General features: G+C 37.5%; 1 protein-coding gene across 3 annotated transcripts; it reads right to left on the bottom strand.

The window, feature by feature from the left end:
- Positions 1-2,923: 2,923 nt before the first annotated feature.
- Positions 2,924-12,861, bottom strand: acyp2 (acylphosphatase 2, muscle type). Of its 3 annotated transcripts, none has more exons than XM_053635501.1 (4): positions 12,510-12,627; positions 11,955-11,971; positions 10,917-11,026; positions 2,924-3,870 (listed from the first exon to the last, which is right to left on the bottom strand). In XM_053635501.1, exons 2-4 carry the CDS (start codon positions 11,955-11,957, stop codon positions 3,756-3,758), a joined length of 228 nt encoding a protein of 75 aa, XP_053491476.1. In that variant the 5' UTR covers positions 11,958-11,971; positions 12,510-12,627; the 3' UTR covers positions 2,924-3,755. The 3 variants fall into 3 exon arrangements, with proteins under 3 accessions (XP_053491476.1, XP_053491474.1, XP_053491475.1); XM_053635499.1 differs by lacking the exon at positions 12,510-12,627 and adding an exon at positions 12,636-12,860 and having other exon boundaries at positions 2,927-3,870; XM_053635500.1 differs by lacking the exons at positions 2,924-3,870; positions 12,510-12,627 and adding exons at positions 7,671-7,852; positions 12,636-12,861.
- Between the last annotated feature and the right edge of the window lie 793 nt (positions 12,862-13,654).

Raw genomic sequence — 13,654 nt, 5'->3', positions numbered from 1 at the left:
AATCTTTAGAATACCCAATCAAAGAAAAGTATAATAGCTTTTTACAAGACGTTATTTTTGTTTGCACGGAAAATAACGCTATATTTATTAACGGGAATCTTTTCAGTGAGTCATTTGATCATTTGGCTCAGCTGACCCACAAGACTCGACTCTTTCGGCTCCTTTTCCTAAACCATACAAAGTTTGCGATATTTTGGTCAGTGGTTGTTCTTCATTGCTTGACTAAATTGTTTTTATGAAATGTCACTCTACTATTCTACCTTCTAATTAGCTAAATAAATAAATAAATAAATTTAAAAAATAAATAAATAAATAGATTCAAAGATTCGACTCGTTAGCGAACGACACATCAGTAGTGGCATTACAAGGATCTCTGAGTGTGCTAAAACAACTACAGGAATTTTTTTTTAAGGTTTATGAAAGCACAGACTAAATGGAAAAGTATTTTAGGATTAACAGTATTACAGGTGAATGATTTATGCTTACATGTTGTATGCTAGTCAGTGATTTTGTTTTGCTTGAGCCACGCACAATATTTAAAAGAAAGAAAATGTGATGGCGCAGACAGTTTTCACTGGTATGCCTACTGGAAATGAGTTTCAAGACAACTGGTGGAGGTTATTGGAAATCTAAAAACAACCCGATTTGCTGCCTGTTTTGTTCTGATTTGCCTTCCTGATTTTTTCCCAAGCTGACATGTAAGTTGATTAGAGCTCATTAGCGTGGAAATGATACAGGGAATGCATCGTTCTGCTATAAGAAAACATCATTTAATCACACCCACTTTCACCTAATCTGGGAGATAAGTGACAGGAAGGTACAACATGATGGAGGAGAACGTTGATTATATAAGGCTTGCTGTTGATCATGGTGTGAATGGTGGTGACAATTCGGGTGGTGGGGGTGGGGCAAAATAGTATGTCTGAATAATTTTTTGATGAATACAAAACACAAAAATGTCAAAGTTTTGTGGCTCAGAGTAATATTAGCAATATTCTTGCACAGCTTCCAGAATTCCTAGCTGTGCTCTTGTATGTGCTAGTTATGCTAGTGTTAACTGCTTTGGCGATTAGAGGAAGTAGGTCAACATTTAACCCAAGTAAAAACCTTCTTGCTAAGAACTCATGGAGAAGCCCCTGATCCTATCATCTGGCTTTCAGGAATCCATTACAGCAAAAGACGACATTTTTACAATTTATCCTTTCATTTTTAAAACATGAGACTACATAATGTAAATTTATACACTGGATCAATAAAGGCTGTCCAATGAGACAGGCAAGAGAGAAAGTTTTACCAAAACTGATCTAACTAGACCGGTAAGAGGAAGAACGCTATAGACGTATTTTGAGCATAAAAAGTCCATTGACTGAAGAATTCATAAAGGTTTGGCTGAAAAACACTAGAGTTTAAGAACACCATTGCACCTCTTTACATTTATGAACAGCTTTAGCAACCTTTTTTTTTGTTTGTTTGAAAGTGACTTGACAATGTCTTGTGAATGCGTTTTTTTGTCCTAAGGATACCACAGGAATTATCTAACAACCGTTACTTGAGCTAATAACATCGGATCATTACAGGTATTGGGTTAATCAATACCAATTGGGAAATACCTGTAATGGGACCGGGTATTTTGGAGGAAAACGCAAAAAAGTGTGTTAGGTATGTTATATAAATGTGTTTGTACTGTTCAGGGTGCTTATATTTGGTCTTTGTCTTACAGAATTGAATATTTTTGTATTTATTGCCGTGTCCCATGAATTTTTCACTGTCAAACTGTGTCTTATTTTTTTTTTTTTGATGTGCACATAACATTTTTTTGCATTGTTCTCCTTTAGAAAATCACATTTTATTTCTTTTTAATATATTTTTCTATTCCTTTTCATTCCTTCTCTATTTTTTTCTCTCACAAAAATGAAGAGCGAAGCACATTCCAGTGTGGTTTCAGCTACTTTACAACACATCCAGCTGATGGCACCGACCTCTTTTTTGTCCTGATCTGGGACCAGATTTGTGTTTTCTCACTCCATGCACAGGTCCTGGATCAGTAGAAAACTGCAAGCTCTCTTTCTCTTTCGTCCCTTGATAAGCCTCTTTCCTAATCTCAGCACTGTCCGCTAAGAGGATTGCAACCGTCCTGTATGCAGATTTGCAGCAGAAGAGCATGCTGGGAGAAAAAAAACAAAAAAAAACGAGGCCTTGAGAAGATTGTGTGTGTTTGTTTCCACTGTTGTAAAGCTGACTGCACTGGTGGTATTCTATGCATAAGAGGCTTCTCATAAGAAAACAATACCTAGATCAGTTTTATCGTGTATCATAACAGAAGAGGCAGGTTAGATGTGCCATGGCAACAAAGCAAAGCAAGCTCATGATTGGTGGATTTTTCACAAGCAGAAAGATGATCTGAAAGAGATCTGTTTCCTAAAACCATCATAAAATTAGAAATAATCTTAAATCGGAGAGAGAGAGAGATGTGAAGATATCATTTTAGCAATGATCTTGGTGCTGTGATGTCAAAATGTGCAACATATATACAACATACATGAAAGGATTTGACCAGAGATGCACCTCATTCTAATTTGCAACAGTATTAGTCACCCGCTTTGCTGTAATCTGTAATCAGATAGAAAGGAAAGAGCATGGCTCATGCTATAGTGTTTTCATTAGACCTTGTATGCCTGAGGAAACCTTTAACATGGTCACATTTTGACATTTTGTACTAGACTATACACCCAATCAGCCATAACATTAAAACCACCTGCCTAATATTGTGCCACCAAAACAGCTCTGACCCGTCAAGGCATGGATTCCACAGGACCTCTGAAGGTGTGCTGTGGGATCTGGCACCAAGACGTTGACAGCAGATCCTTTAAGTCCTGTAAGTTCCGAGGTGGGGCTCCGTGGATCGGACTTGTTTGTCCGGCACATCCCATAGACGCTCGATCGGATTGAGATCTGGGGAATTTGGAGGCCGAATCAACACGATGAACTCTTTGTCATGTTCCTCAAACCGTTCCTGAACAATTTTTGCAGTGTGTCAGGGAGCATTATCCTGCTGAAAGAGGCCGCTGGCATTAGGGAATACCGTTGCCATGATTGGTGTACTTGGTCTGCAGCAATGTTTAGGTAGGTGGTCCACATGAATGCCAGGACCCAAGGTTTCCCAGCAGAACATTGCCCAGAGCATCACACTGCCTCCTCCGGTAAAAGAAAATGTGATTCATTCATCATCCATTCATTCATCAATGTGATTCATTTCCCCTGGTGTATACTGTAAAGCCTGGTTATTAGTGTGTATGACTTTGAACATAATATGTACATGTTCTGCTTCGTTTCACCATCAAAATGACAAAATGTGTGTGTGGAAATGAGAGCGCCGTTGACCAGAATGTGGGTTTCAGTGTAATGATTTTATTTCGGAGTGGGTTGTTAAAAGACAATTCTGTAACATTCTGTAACAAATTTGGAGAAGTAAAAAATTCGGCACAAGTAAATAAATAATGAAATAAACATATAGTTTCTCTCATTTGTAAATATAATGAATGGTTTTATACCTACATAAAATGTCCTAATAAATATAAATGCATTAATAATGCAATAGTTAAGGCTTTGGTTACAGTTTGAGAAATGCTTTGTTCGTTTAGGTTTAAATAAAACAGTCTGGTAATGAAGGTGACTCAGCAGGGAAGATGGTATGACCGAATTCTTTACGGACACGTTCTGAAAAGGTTAAGGACTCGTCGTCTGGTAGGCGGAATTCAGTAACGAGTGCCGAAGCCACGGATCTCCAGTTTAGAAATGTCCCTCTCGTTAGTGAACTCAGCACGGTCGATGCGAGAGCTGGGACTGCCGACGTACCTCAGCCAGTGTTTCCTACAGCAAAGGACACACACACATACACACACACACACACACACACACACACAGATTAATTGTATTAAAGGGCTTTTTACACTGTAGGGGTGGAACAGTAGGGAAAATTATTATAACATTATTGTAACCATTTAACCCTGGAAAGGGGGGATGCAAACTTTTGCAATCAATGGCATTTTATGAAGTTCCAAAGTAGAATAGCAGATGAGGCAAAGCTAACAACATCAACTAAATCAGTAAACGCATCAGAGGAGTCTGAGAAATCAGATTACACATGAAAGCATCTCTCTCTCTCTCTCTCTCTCTCTCTCTCTCTCTCTCTGTTTCGATCTGTCTCTCTTTCAGAGTAGGCATGGATAGGCGGAACAGCTCATGCAGTTATTCCTCTGAGGACCTCTAAATGCATTATCCTCATGGTGGGCCATAGAGGCAGGCTCTTATTGGATCTGTGTGTGTGTGTGTGTGTGTGGTTGTGCATGACTACATCTGATTCACTCAGCGTACAAGACTACCTAAAACAAGTTACACTCAGACAGAAGGCAGGAGAAAGTCAGGATATTTTCAGTACAGGAAGAAATGTCCTGATTAAAGATTCGGTTTGGCAAAAAAAAAAAAAAAATCACATTTACTGTATTTTGTTCACCCTATATATAGTCAGTAAATATGTTGCCATAGATATGTTTTTGTTTCTTTAGTTTTGTACGGAAACATTTCAACAGTGCCATCCATCCATCCATCCATCATACCATCTACATGGATACTTATCTATCTTCTAAACTGGAAAATACAAATCACATGTTGTTATTTAACAAAGAAAAACATGTAATCATCGATATGGTGATGAAAGGAGTCTCCAGTGTCTGAAAGCCTTCAGGACAGATGAGTTTACATTTTCTGGTTTTTCAGTAACTTGACACTGCGTTTTTTTTTTTTTTTTTTTGCCTTATTAACTTCAAGAGAGATAAACGGCCGTTCTCTTACCAGCCTCAATTTTTCTATCTGCTATAACTTAAGTGATAACAGGAATTAGCTTGTTTTCCGCAGATGTTCCACAACATTAAATGGAACTATGGCTAAAAAGTATGATGTGCCATTCATTGTTCTGACATCTTTCTATCATAGCCAGCATTCACCTTTTCAGAAATTTGTGCTACAGTAGCTCTGCTGTGGGATCGGACCTCGGACCTTGTCCTTCCTTGGACCACTTTTTGTAGGTACTAACCATTGAATACCAGGAACACTCCACAAGACCTGCCGTTTTGGAGATGCTCTGACCCAGTCGTCTAGCCATCACAATTTGGCCCTTGTCAAAGTCGCTCTGATCCGTAGGCTTGCTCAAATTTCCTGCTTCCAACACATCGACTATGAGAACTGACTGTTCACTGTACACATACTGCCTAATATATCCCACCCCTTGATGTGTGCCACTGTAACAAGATAATCAACATTATTCATGTCATGTCAGATGCTCCACATAATTCAGTGGCTTTAATGTTATCGTGTAATGTTAGTTCTGAATACTACACGTTTTCCTGAGCAAAATGTTTCTCATTTGCATGTTTCTAAACCACGAGTAAAGCATTTAAAAATCTTGTTATATCCATTTCCCCTTAAAGACATCTCGTCTTGGCTTTCCATGCTTACCAGGAAAGAGGAGCCCAAAGGCTAAATCGTTTAAAAAGCACAACTGAAACAAATGTATGCCGAAACTTGGACTATGAGGAGCAGATCTTTTTTTTTTTTTTTTTTTTTAACAGGTGCATTTAATGAAGAAAGACTCTCTTTGAAAGAAATCTCTTCAGGATCACTTATTCCGAGTTGCAAAGTGTACATAGAGGACTACAGACCTTGTTCCTTTCAGATGTCCCCATGTTTTTACAATAGAAGCCAACTGGAGGACTTGGTTACACGGTCCAGTTGGACAGAGTTGTGGTTTTAACTCCCTGAAACATGGCGATTTTAAATACTAATAATGAACAACTGTAGAAAAGAACATCTTATGAAAGAGACAGTAATTAAATAAATAAATAAATACAGACATATCGCCTACACCTACTGTTTATAACCTAATCTACACATGGAAAACACTGCCATATTTGAAATTATATCCGATGAGAAATGAGTTCTCACTTTGAAGATCAGCATCAGTCTATGTCTCGTATTAAAACATGAACCTCATCATCATCCCTTCATTTGACTGGTCTCTGTTCATGCTAACATCAGTGAGCAAATAACTGCTGATTCATTCTTGTTATTCGGTCATTTCAACTTTTTAGAACGTACACGATTATCACACAGAGTACAGATTAGTATGTTGTCATTGTTGGTGTACTTGCTGTTCGTCATTGCATTCACCCAGATTTCCTATCATGTTTTTACTTTTATTGTATTTTTTTTTCTTTGTTTGGTTCCAGCTGAAGTATTACATCAATGATTAGGTGGAGTTCACTGAAAACAGGAAACCCAGCCCTGAGAAAAAAGTTTTGCATGGACGTATGATTTATTGTTGCGTTTGCGTCTGGTTGGAGGAATAGTGCACACAGTCGAGCCAAGAGCTATGAGCTACAAGCTACGCTTGGCTGAACTCTTATTAGCACTTGTGTTTGTTTACACAGCGCCGATGCACTTCAGTTTTAACTACGAACCACCTAGGACTTTCCGTTACTTTCCCATTGTGAAAAAATCTTCCTCTTTTCCTAGTAGTGCCCATGTTTGTGTGTGTGTGAGTGTGTGTGTGTGTGTGTGGTTTATTGTGCAGTAAAGGAAAGGAGACTTGTCCTTGCCTTGGTGTTGCGGAAGTCTGATAACATTGAAGTACGCTGATAGGAAGGAATTTCCTCCAGCTGGATGATTATCCACAAACAGCATGGGTCAGAAGAACCACCAATCCAACAGAGGCTTGGACAGAGTGTTTGGTTTCTCACGTGGTGAAATCTAAAGCAGATATTATATCAGCCAGCAATGACGCCAAATGGCACTGTGCCCTTGGTGTGTCACTGAGTAATAAACCATTTTTGTTGAAAGTTGTGCTGCGTCGTGATGCACCACAAGATGTCTCACACAAATCTACTTGGACGTTATGGTGTGTATTTCTCTGAGACGTCTTTTTTTTTTTTTTTTTTACAGTTAAGGATGTTATTCTTGTGTGTGTGTGTGTCTATAATGTATGACTGTAATGTGTGTATGATGAGAGTCCGCTGGGACAACTGCTCTCAACATCACACAATGGGACGCACAAACACACACACACACACACCATAAACGAACAGATTGCTGAACGTAATCTGGAACACAGAGTAAGAGAAAGAGAAGGCCTGGGTGATTACAGTAAATGTAAGAATAAAACACTTCAGGATCTGTAATTATAGGAAAATAATCAACAACGGAGCGGAAGACCAGCACATCCTGAAGTGTTTTATTCCTCTTCTCCTCTGAAACTACAGCAATTATACCAAAGATTACCATTTTTATTTTATTGGGCGGCTGTGGCTCAGGTGGTAGAGCGGGTTGCCCACTAATCATAGGGTTGGCGGTTCGATTCCTGGCCCACGTGACTCCACATGCCGAAGTGTCCTTGGGCAAGACACTGAACCCCAAGTTGCTCCCGATGGCAAGTTAGTGCCTTGCGTGGCAGCTCTGCTACCATTGGTGTGTGAGTGTCTGTGTAAATGGGTGAATGAGACACAGTGTAAAGTGCTTTGGATAAAAGCGCTATATAAGTGCGCCATTTATTTATTTCTTAAAGAATAACATCATACTTTTTTTTAATCCACTTATAGTTACATTTACTGTTGTGGAACGTAAATCGGCTTATCGGACATTTTCAATCAGTATAAACAAATGAATTATTTTGTCGCTGCAGATCTGTTATAAGATTAGTCAGGACACTGTTGGGTTACTGTGTGTAGAGTCTTTGTTTAGCTGCTGGTGAGCAGGGTGATGAGAAAGGGTAGGGGGGTGAGCCCCCTGCTGGGCGATGACACTGGTACAGAGATAAAACAGACAGCACAACTAAAGCTTTTTTTGACAGTACAAAACAGTATACAACGGCCACAATACATTTATTACATTTAAACCTAGTAGGTTATACTGATGTAAATTCTTAAAGCCCTGAGTGTCTACTTTTATTTGAACTATTAACCACTACTGTGTAGCATGACATCACAAATAAATTCAATGCTGAACACGGGCACCGCCAAAACAGGTGATATTAGTTTTGGCATCTTAATGTAAAAACATTGTGGTATGATATTGTTGCCTTTCCCCCTTCCTTAACTGAGAGGCAGGAAAAGAAAACAGTAAAAGGAAGAAGAGAGAAGGGTAAGGCATATTAAAGGATTGTACAGCTGTCTCTGTCTGTTTAAATATTTCATGAGCAAACGCATTTCTGCTCTCTCACATGTCCAGTTAAAGCACCGGAACGAAGAAGAAGAGAAAGCAGGTTGATGGAGAAAAGCTTTTTAGTGAGCTTTCAGCACTGTATTGAGGCAACTCTCTCTCTTTCTCTCTCTCTCTCTCTCTCTCTCTCACACGCACATTAGGAAGTCGTACAAATACAGTGTTATTCGGCAACGGTGGGAATCTTGAAGCCAATCGAGATTTGATTTATTTCTGATTTATGCATCTTCATTTTTTTGGGCAAGATTTTTCAGTATGACATCATAAAAAGGTGTCATTTATTTAGGACTGTCAGTTTTGGCTGACGATTAGCCTACGGTTGTGATTAATAATTTACATTGCATTAATGATTTACATGTTGTTGTTGTAATTACACTCTTATCAGAGTATGCTATCTAGGCATAACTGTAATGTAATACTGCACAACAACAGCTAGTTATCACCTCTTAATTATATGTGTTTACCTCTTAGACTCCAGGATGTGTTGTAGGAAAATCCTCAACGGCAAAAGTAGAGTACCGTCACATTGATAATTTCCCAATAACGGCACATCCTGAAGTGTTTTATTCCTCTTATACTGCTTAATCTCATTTTCTCCGTGCTCTCTGGTTCTCTGGCCCATAGGCAGCTTGCCTTTTCTAAATTTCCCATAGTGGGAACGAGTGTGTATATGTGTGTGTGTTCGTGGTGCCTTGTGACCCTTACTGAAGATGAATGAATTAATTATTTCCAAGTAAGAGTGCACGAACATTTGCACTTAAAGGAAACATTCTCGCTATGAAAATGAATGAATTAATATTTTTTTAAAGATATTTTTGCACCTCAAGTAATGATTTTATGTTTGTAATAATAGTAATAAAATATAAGTCTAATTCTATTTAGTTTGGTATCATGATGATGATCCTAAGTCTATATAAAACTTTATAATTAAAAGAAATTTACATGAATCAATAATCTACTACAATACTTCATAGTTTAAAACCTGTGGCCAAGGAAAATTTGCAGAGTTCTTTTATGCTTTAGTGGGAAACTACTCGAATCGCAATCGCATGAAATTGTTTCGCACTGTCTTTCGCTGTGATGTTTGGTGGTAAATGAAAAACCTTTTAGCTGTACTCATGTTCGACGTCACATGACTCTTCTTGGCCCAAATCTGCAGACAATCTGCTGTAATTTTTTAAAAATTGGCAAGCTCTTCCGAATATCACAGAGTTTTCTCGATGTAGCGTTCATTTCTGTGAAATCCCGGAGGGACTGTATAAACATACTGTATGATTTTTAACTCTAATGTTCAACCAAAAAAAAATACAAATAATAATAATCATTCCGATCAGCTCAAATATTGCAATTGGGTGAATATTTAATAACTGTGACAGGAGTAAATGTATTCAGTGGCCGTTTGTCATCGCAAATGTTTCCTGCTTTTGACACTTTTCGAGGTGTATGAAATGTAAATGATAATGATATTTTGTGCATCAAAGAGAGAATCAGGATGCATTTATATTTCCCATCCCTAGATAGTTTGGTCATGGGGTCGTGTGCATCTGAACCGAAGAGTCACTTGAGATTAAACCCTAAAAATGCAAAAATGGTGGACAATAGTGGTGGTTTTTCTGCACTCATGATTGAGATGAAACTCAGTTATTTATATATTAAATGAAAGGACAACAAATCGGTTAACTAGAGAGAACGTCTATTCCAAAAAAAACAATAACAATAAACAACAACAAAAAAGCACATTAGCAATTACAACTATATTTGTTTCTTGTAATATGCACAAATCAATGCATGCATACACACAACATACTGCTGTCAGCACACACAACCACTAGGGACCGGGTGGGTCTCTCTCTCTCTCTCTCTCTTTCTCTCTTTTACTCTCTCTCATGTCTGGTTTACATTAGGGAACTGTGATGTCATACGTTCCCCAGCCCCGTGAGTCACCCCAGCCCACTCTCATGTTATGACATCATCTCTCCTCGCCCTGCCATTCGCCTGGCCCTATGAACCGGGACACACTCACTATTTTTTTTTTTTTTTTTTTTTTTAGCAGAGCAATTATATACTTCAGATATGGATCCTAAAATCTGCATCAGGACAAATGACCTCACTCGCTGCTCACAAGGGCATTTTAAATCAAAACCACTGTTTGAAGGAGCATGTTGGACGGGGAAGTGTTTTTCAATTTTCCCCTCCAAGGGATTCAGATGGTGGTGTAGTTTATATTTTGTGATCCAGAAGTATGAAGAGGCTCAAAGAAAAAGAAAAAAAACTGTATTCTAGAGCTTTCCATGACACAAAGATCGGTCGAGTTGCACCGCCTGCTGTTTGAAGGAGGTACTGCAGGGTGATGCAAGCATTTTGATGCAAGAATTTTTATTTATTTATTGAGACTTATAGGTTGAAATATTTCAAGATACATGACGTAAAATGGTTTTATGGATGTCTAAATGTCCAGAATACTTCATTTATTCATCAACATAGGTATTGTCATGGCTAAGTTCTTCATAATCAAATGTAAACAAGTAATATATTCAATTACCCAGAAACCATGGGGGATGCAAACTTTTGCACTCGTTGGAAATGGTCTGAAAACTCAAGCTATGTTGAGCAGTGAGTGTGGATCAGGAAGAGATCTTCGTACTCACATCTCGCTGACTTTCTCTGGAGGCCCCTGCACCTGGCCGATCACAGTGCCCTGTCTGGTGTTCTTCACCCAGCCATTCACGCCGAGCTTTTTCGCCTGATCCTCTGTGTACTGCACAGTCACATGACCTGACTTACACACTCACAGACTTACACACACTTTCACAAAATGGATTATGTAATCACCAATCTTTACAATTTCTTCATGAAGCATGTCATTATAGCAATCGTCTTTATGTCATTTTGCACCACAGTGCTGTTGAATTCTGAATTCTGATTGGTCAGAAAATGTGGAATAATGGTATATAACAGAAGCTCTGACAGTAGTCCTGATGGCAAGGTTTACATTAATGCACTATAACTATATGCTTCTATAATAATAGCTCATTCACAAAATCTTGTATAGCAGACACTTCACATAATTTTTTTTTTTACTATTAAACAAGCAAAAATGACTAATCATTAATATGGGGACATTTTCTGTAAAGAGACATTAAAAAAAAAAACATTTATGGAAGGAATCTCCAGTGCCAGGGCTTTGTATCAGTCAGTTTTCCACCATGGGAAAATCTTCGTAATACAAGAGTTTACATGTTCTGATTATTCAATAACATGACAAGGTGTTTTTTTTTTTGTCATATTAACTCCAAGAGAAAGATAAAATAGACGCTGGTGAGGGAATGAATGTTTATAGCAGCTATAACTGTAAATAACTTGTTTGGTAGACATTTCCACAACAATGAATGTCACAATAAATGGATAAAAAGTACAACATCTGATTTTTTTTGTTGTTGAATTTATTCATAAATTGTACTAATTGGTAAATTACTCTGGTATATATATGAAGAATGAAACACTTTGACATATTATTATTACTGACTGTTATAAGAAAACAGTCAGCTTCACGATGGAAACAGTAACTTTGTTTCATCACACCGCAGCATTGTTGATTATTTTCCTATAACAACACGTTGTGTTGTATTCTTTACATACATCTTCCTTAATACTAAACTAGTTGTGTAAGATGAATATTTTCTTACCATTCTGAAGCACACACCTGAAATGAGAACAAAATCTTTGTTTTAGTAAAAAAAAAAAAAGGTTACTCATTTGTTGTACATAAATACATCAAGCTGAATGACTAATTCACTGTTTATTCATATTTAAAAAATCACCAGCTTTTTTTTTTTTTTTTTAATGTGAGGCTATTTGGGGCCGGAGCCTGTCACTCCATGCACGTTACGAAATATCTCAAAAACAATTAGGCTGGTAAATAATGTCAATTCTAGATCTAAATTTTGATTAAAAAAAAACTCTTTTATATATATATATATATATATATATATATATATATATATATATATATATATATATATATATATATATATATATATATATATATATTTGTTGCCACCTGGTGGTCATTTGCGTTGATGCATATTTATATGTTAATACATTACCAAGATATAACGAGTTTGTTTTCTTTTCTTTACATAACAAATCGTATATTAAATATATGCATATATATTAGATATGTATATCTATCTATACTTGTATGTATATAACTAATGTGTAAACACGTTAAAACATCTCGCCTTTTTGAATTCACTTCTTGTTTCTACAGCTGACTGTAGCGGAGCGCAGAGGATTGTGGGATATCTTGTCCACGCCATACACAGACGCACGCACACACACATACACACTGACTCTGAGCTACCTACCCTGAACATCGCCGAAAATTTCGAAATCTACAGACGCATATTTTGAAGACATGGCGAACTGCGACAGAGGAAAGAGAATGAAATGCGTAAGGAGCCAGAAAACGTTCAAACCGTAGCCAAACATAAACACTGCGTATTTATATCGTCTCGCGAGTCTGCAAATACCGCCTTTTATCGCGAGATCCTGATGTATTTATATATCGTTATATTTATAGCTCTTAAAGACAGCGCAGTGTTGTCAAACACAATCTTATTTCTAATTCACTAAAACATGTTAAATAAACACAAAAACATATTTTAGTCGAAATAATTAGGGTTTAATGAGTAAAATCTATGTTTACACTATATACCAGTACGGAAATACCATATATGGAGTTTCCTTTTGGACATGATATCCCCAAACATGATCGTCCATGTGAGGTAGACCAAATGCAAAATTTTTAATTGGTCATTTTAAAATGCGTGGCTAATATTAATACTGTATTAAAATACTGTATATATCAACATTTAGAGTAATATACTTATATACACCCACTGGTCACTTTATTAGAGACACCTGTACACCTGCAATTATCCATTCAGCCAATCACATGGCATGAAATCATGCAGATGCAGGTCAAGAGCTTCAGTTAATCAAAATGTTAATCAGTCACATCAAACGTCAGAATGGTGAAAAATGCGATCTCACACTGTGACTTTGACTATGGTATAGCCCAATGGTTTTCAAAGTGGGGGGCCGCCAGGGGGCGCCCGGGGGGCCTCAACAATTTGGTGTGAAAAATAAATAAATACATGATTTTCTCTTTCTCACTCTCAGACAACCACACACACACAATCAATTCCTAATCTAATGTAATGTAAAGATGTAAGATGTAATTATTAATAAAAAAAGGGGGATATATTCAGAAGTCTGTATTTTTAATGTGTTTTAAAGACATCTTGCAAAAGGGGGGCCTCTGTCAAATGTTAATGCCATTTGGGGGGCCTTGCCCTGGAAAAGTTTGGGAACCACTGGTATA

The sequence above is a fragment of the Ictalurus furcatus genome, chromosome 10 (genome assembly GCF_023375685.1).
Source record: "Ictalurus furcatus strain D&B chromosome 10, Billie_1.0, whole genome shotgun sequence".
NCBI classification, from domain to species: Eukaryota; Metazoa; Chordata; class Actinopteri; order Siluriformes; family Ictaluridae; genus Ictalurus; species Ictalurus furcatus.
This window is presented reverse-complemented; position numbering and strand designations above follow the sequence as displayed.

Bases quoted from the DNA above. Each gene is read 5' to 3' on its own strand.
- acyp2 (XM_053635499.1), bottom strand. From the start codon at position 12,759: ATGTTTGGCTACGGTTTGAACGTTTTCTGGCTCCTTACGCATTTCATT. The intron at 3,871-10,916 runs GTGAGTACGAAG...CCTTTGCTGTAG, and splicing joins CCAGAGAAAGTCAGCGAGAT to GAAACACTGGCTGAGGTACG.